General features: G+C 40.2%; 1 protein-coding gene across 1 annotated transcript; it reads left to right on the top strand.

Annotated features, from left to right (window-relative positions):
- The first annotated feature begins 849 nt into the window (after positions 1-849).
- LOC103450718 (large ribosomal subunit protein eL36x-like) lies at positions 850-2,377 on the top strand. The gene is made up of 4 exons (XM_008390092.4): positions 850-1,015; positions 1,114-1,218; positions 1,349-1,548; positions 2,167-2,377. Exons 2-4 carry the CDS (start codon positions 1,117-1,119, stop codon positions 2,186-2,188), a joined length of 324 nt encoding a protein of 107 aa, XP_008388314.2. The 5' UTR covers positions 850-1,015; positions 1,114-1,116; the 3' UTR covers positions 2,189-2,377.
- Positions 2,378-3,123: the final 746 nt, after the last annotated feature.

Below are 3,123 nucleotides of genomic sequence, written 5' to 3'. Positions count from 1 at the left end.
CTCTACCAACAAAGACTCGGAAATCCTTGTTAGCCGAGACTTGGATAAATAACCAATCGACCTTAAAGAAATGATGTCTATCAAAATTGAAGGTGCTCCTCAGTTGGCTAGTCCTACGCCTCCAGTGTTGTTTATCCAAACTGAAGATGTCGCTGGTTGCCTTCACAGTGCTGTTTATCCAAACTGAAGATGTGTTGGAGGGAAGAAAGAGGAAGAGGAAAAAAATCTCAAAGGGTGTTAACAAACTTTACACAGGGCAATTTGTGTGTTGAATTGGATGAGCTTGAATGATGCATTCCCTTCTCTATTTATAGTAGCAAACCCCCTCATGGCCGAGCTAGAATAATACTCAGATTAGAACTCCTTAACCTAATCTAATTAGGTCTCGACCAATCCTAACTCCACTAGGACTTTGAACCAAGCTCTTTAACAAATCAGATTCATCCCCTAATTCTTAGCATCCTTAGTCTTACGACTCCTTGTTGCACTAGGTTTCAACTAGCTCACCCTTATCTAAACCAATCCCCCCTCGCAATAGGACTCGGCTGACCCTGACTGGACGACCCATGACAATTCTAAATGAAGGTTATTGGGCCGAGAGCGGCTCTAAGCTCGGCCCAAACTATCATTTTGGGTCCAAACATTTAGTAAATGCATAAAAGTGAAGAATCAGAATAATTTGTTTTTTGAATGATAATGAACTAATGATCAAATTGTTGGGTGCATTAGCAAGAGCTTTCAAAAAATTTGAAACCCATGTATTCTCTGGGCCGAGTCACCAACATTTTCTGGGCCCAAAAGCCCGACCAACGGTTCCATCCGTAACACAAAACCTATAAAACGTGGGCCGACGCAGTCTCGGAATCCACGTACGTCGTGCCGAATAAAAAACAGGGAGACCACGCAGTATTTAAAGGACTGAATCACTAGGGTTTTAGTCTCTGTAAGCAGACTCGGTTTAGCCGCGCTTTCTCTCCACCGCCAGGATCTAGGGTTTTATCCGAGCAGAGCTAAGGTACCAATCCAGCTCAAATTTCCCGATCCTAATTAGGACTCCTCCATTAATCTGTTCTTATTGGAACATTTTATTGAATATTGCAACTGTTCTTGCAGGAAATGGCTCCCGCCGCCCCCAAGAGTGGGATCTTCGTCGGCCTCAACAAAGGCCACATCGTCACCAAGCGTGAATTGCCTCCTCGCCCATCTGACCGCAAGGGGGTAATTTCTCTTCCCTTTTTAAAGTTCCATTGATTGTTCATGATTTCTGTGGAAATTTTTGGTTTTGGGTTTGATTTGGGGTTTTTGATTTGTGTGAATAATGTTCTGATTTGTGGGCTTTGGGATGTAGAAAACAAGCAAGAGGGTGCATTTCGTGAGGAACTTGATCAGGGAAGTTGCGGGATTTGCTCCCTATGAGAAGAGGATTACGGAGCTTTTGAAGGTCGGGAAGGACAAGCGTGCTCTTAAGGTGGCCAAGCGAAAGTTGGGTACTCACAAGAGGGCCAAGAAGAAGAGAGAGGAGATGTCTAACGTTCTCCGCAAGATGAGGTGAGATAATCTTCGGTTTTTTGCCTTTGTGGGTTAGCTTGTGCTTCTGGTTCTGTTGAAATGGTTGCATTTTTGGATATGATTAGCTTTTGAGGTCGTTTGTTTATGAATGTGTACTAATATTTATGCATAGTTGTGTAAACTTGTGGAAATCTACGAAAACTGCAATAATTATGACCCATTGTTATGAAAACCGAGTAGTTAGAATCTTTATCATGACATCTTTACAATAGATTATGAAATTTGTATGCTATAAACAGACTGTTTATTGTTCTTAGCACTGTCTCAAGCCCCATATACCGACATTTATGTGTCTGTTCTGTTGGTGGAAGGTGATAGCCTGTTTGTGCTTTCAACTTGAGCTGTTACAGTCTGTTTGTGATGCCCGATGTTGGCTTTTTAATTAGACTAGTCGATTGTGTTGTCACTCAAAATGGCGTTGATTGAAATTTGTTTTGTTTCTTAAAAACACTGTTGTCTAATTGTAGACTTTTTCCTGAAATCTGCTGATCTCTATGAGTAAATAGTTTGTGCAAATCTTGTGCTTTTTTACCGCGAGTTGGTGAGGTAATGTGATGTTACATGATTTATTTGCCTTATGTTTTGTTATGTGTGCAGGTCTGGTGGTGATAAGAAGTGAGCAGTTAAAGGGTTGTCTTTATGAATGTAGCTCAGTATCTCTAATAGTTTTGGTTATGCATTTTTTCTTAAGGGATTTTTAGACATGGTATGAACTTTGTAATTCTGAATGTTTTGAGACATTCAATATTTTTGTTGCGACGGATATTTGCCCTTCAGTTCTCAAGCTATGTCTTTCAAGTTGTGTTTAGCCTAGATTTATTCATTGCTTGTTTGGTATATTATGGATGAAAGCAGCGTTCCTCTTAGTGGAGGTAGTGCTATGGTTACTAGTAATAGCTGAAGTCTAGATCTGGCATTTGCACTGTAGCAATCGCTACAAAAGGTTGTGCTTGTGGAAACTTATGTCTTACAGGCTCTAAATTTCGTTAGGAGTTTAGTTTTTGGGTCAGAATCACTTATTAGTGTATGCTTTTCCCTAAAATCACTTTTGGTGATTTCATGGAAAAACATTACCCCATTTTACGGATGATCACCTCTGCTCTTGTCTAAAAGTTATAGCCCTCCCAGAACCACTGTTAAAATGATCGTAAACTACATGCTTTCTGATGTATCTGATAAATGCTTTTAGCCTTCTGCCAATTTGAGTGACCAATGCTTTTAGCCCGTACAGGCTGTACCATCGTTGTTCTTCAGTGGTGCTGTGTTACCTACAAAAACATTTGTACGGGAATCAGTTTTATTGGTTTCCTTCCACCAAACATTTATGTGTGTTTAGGTCTGACTTCCATTCAATTTGCCACAGATCTACTGCCTCTTTTCTTCCCAATACGGGAAGAGATTTCAAGTTCGGATTTTGTAGTTCTCAAGGTAACTCTATCCGCTAAGTCAATGATTGCTCAGGCAATTGGGTAAACGTATAATTATTGTCTTAGTGAATAATTGTCTAAGTCATTTTCAACCGTAAACGAATTGCCCCGGACAATTGATATTAAA

This window comes from Malus domestica, chromosome 12 (assembly GCF_042453785.1).
Source record: "Malus domestica chromosome 12, GDT2T_hap1".
NCBI classification, from domain to species: Eukaryota; Viridiplantae; Streptophyta; class Magnoliopsida; order Rosales; family Rosaceae; genus Malus; species Malus domestica.
This window is presented reverse-complemented; position numbering and strand designations above follow the sequence as displayed.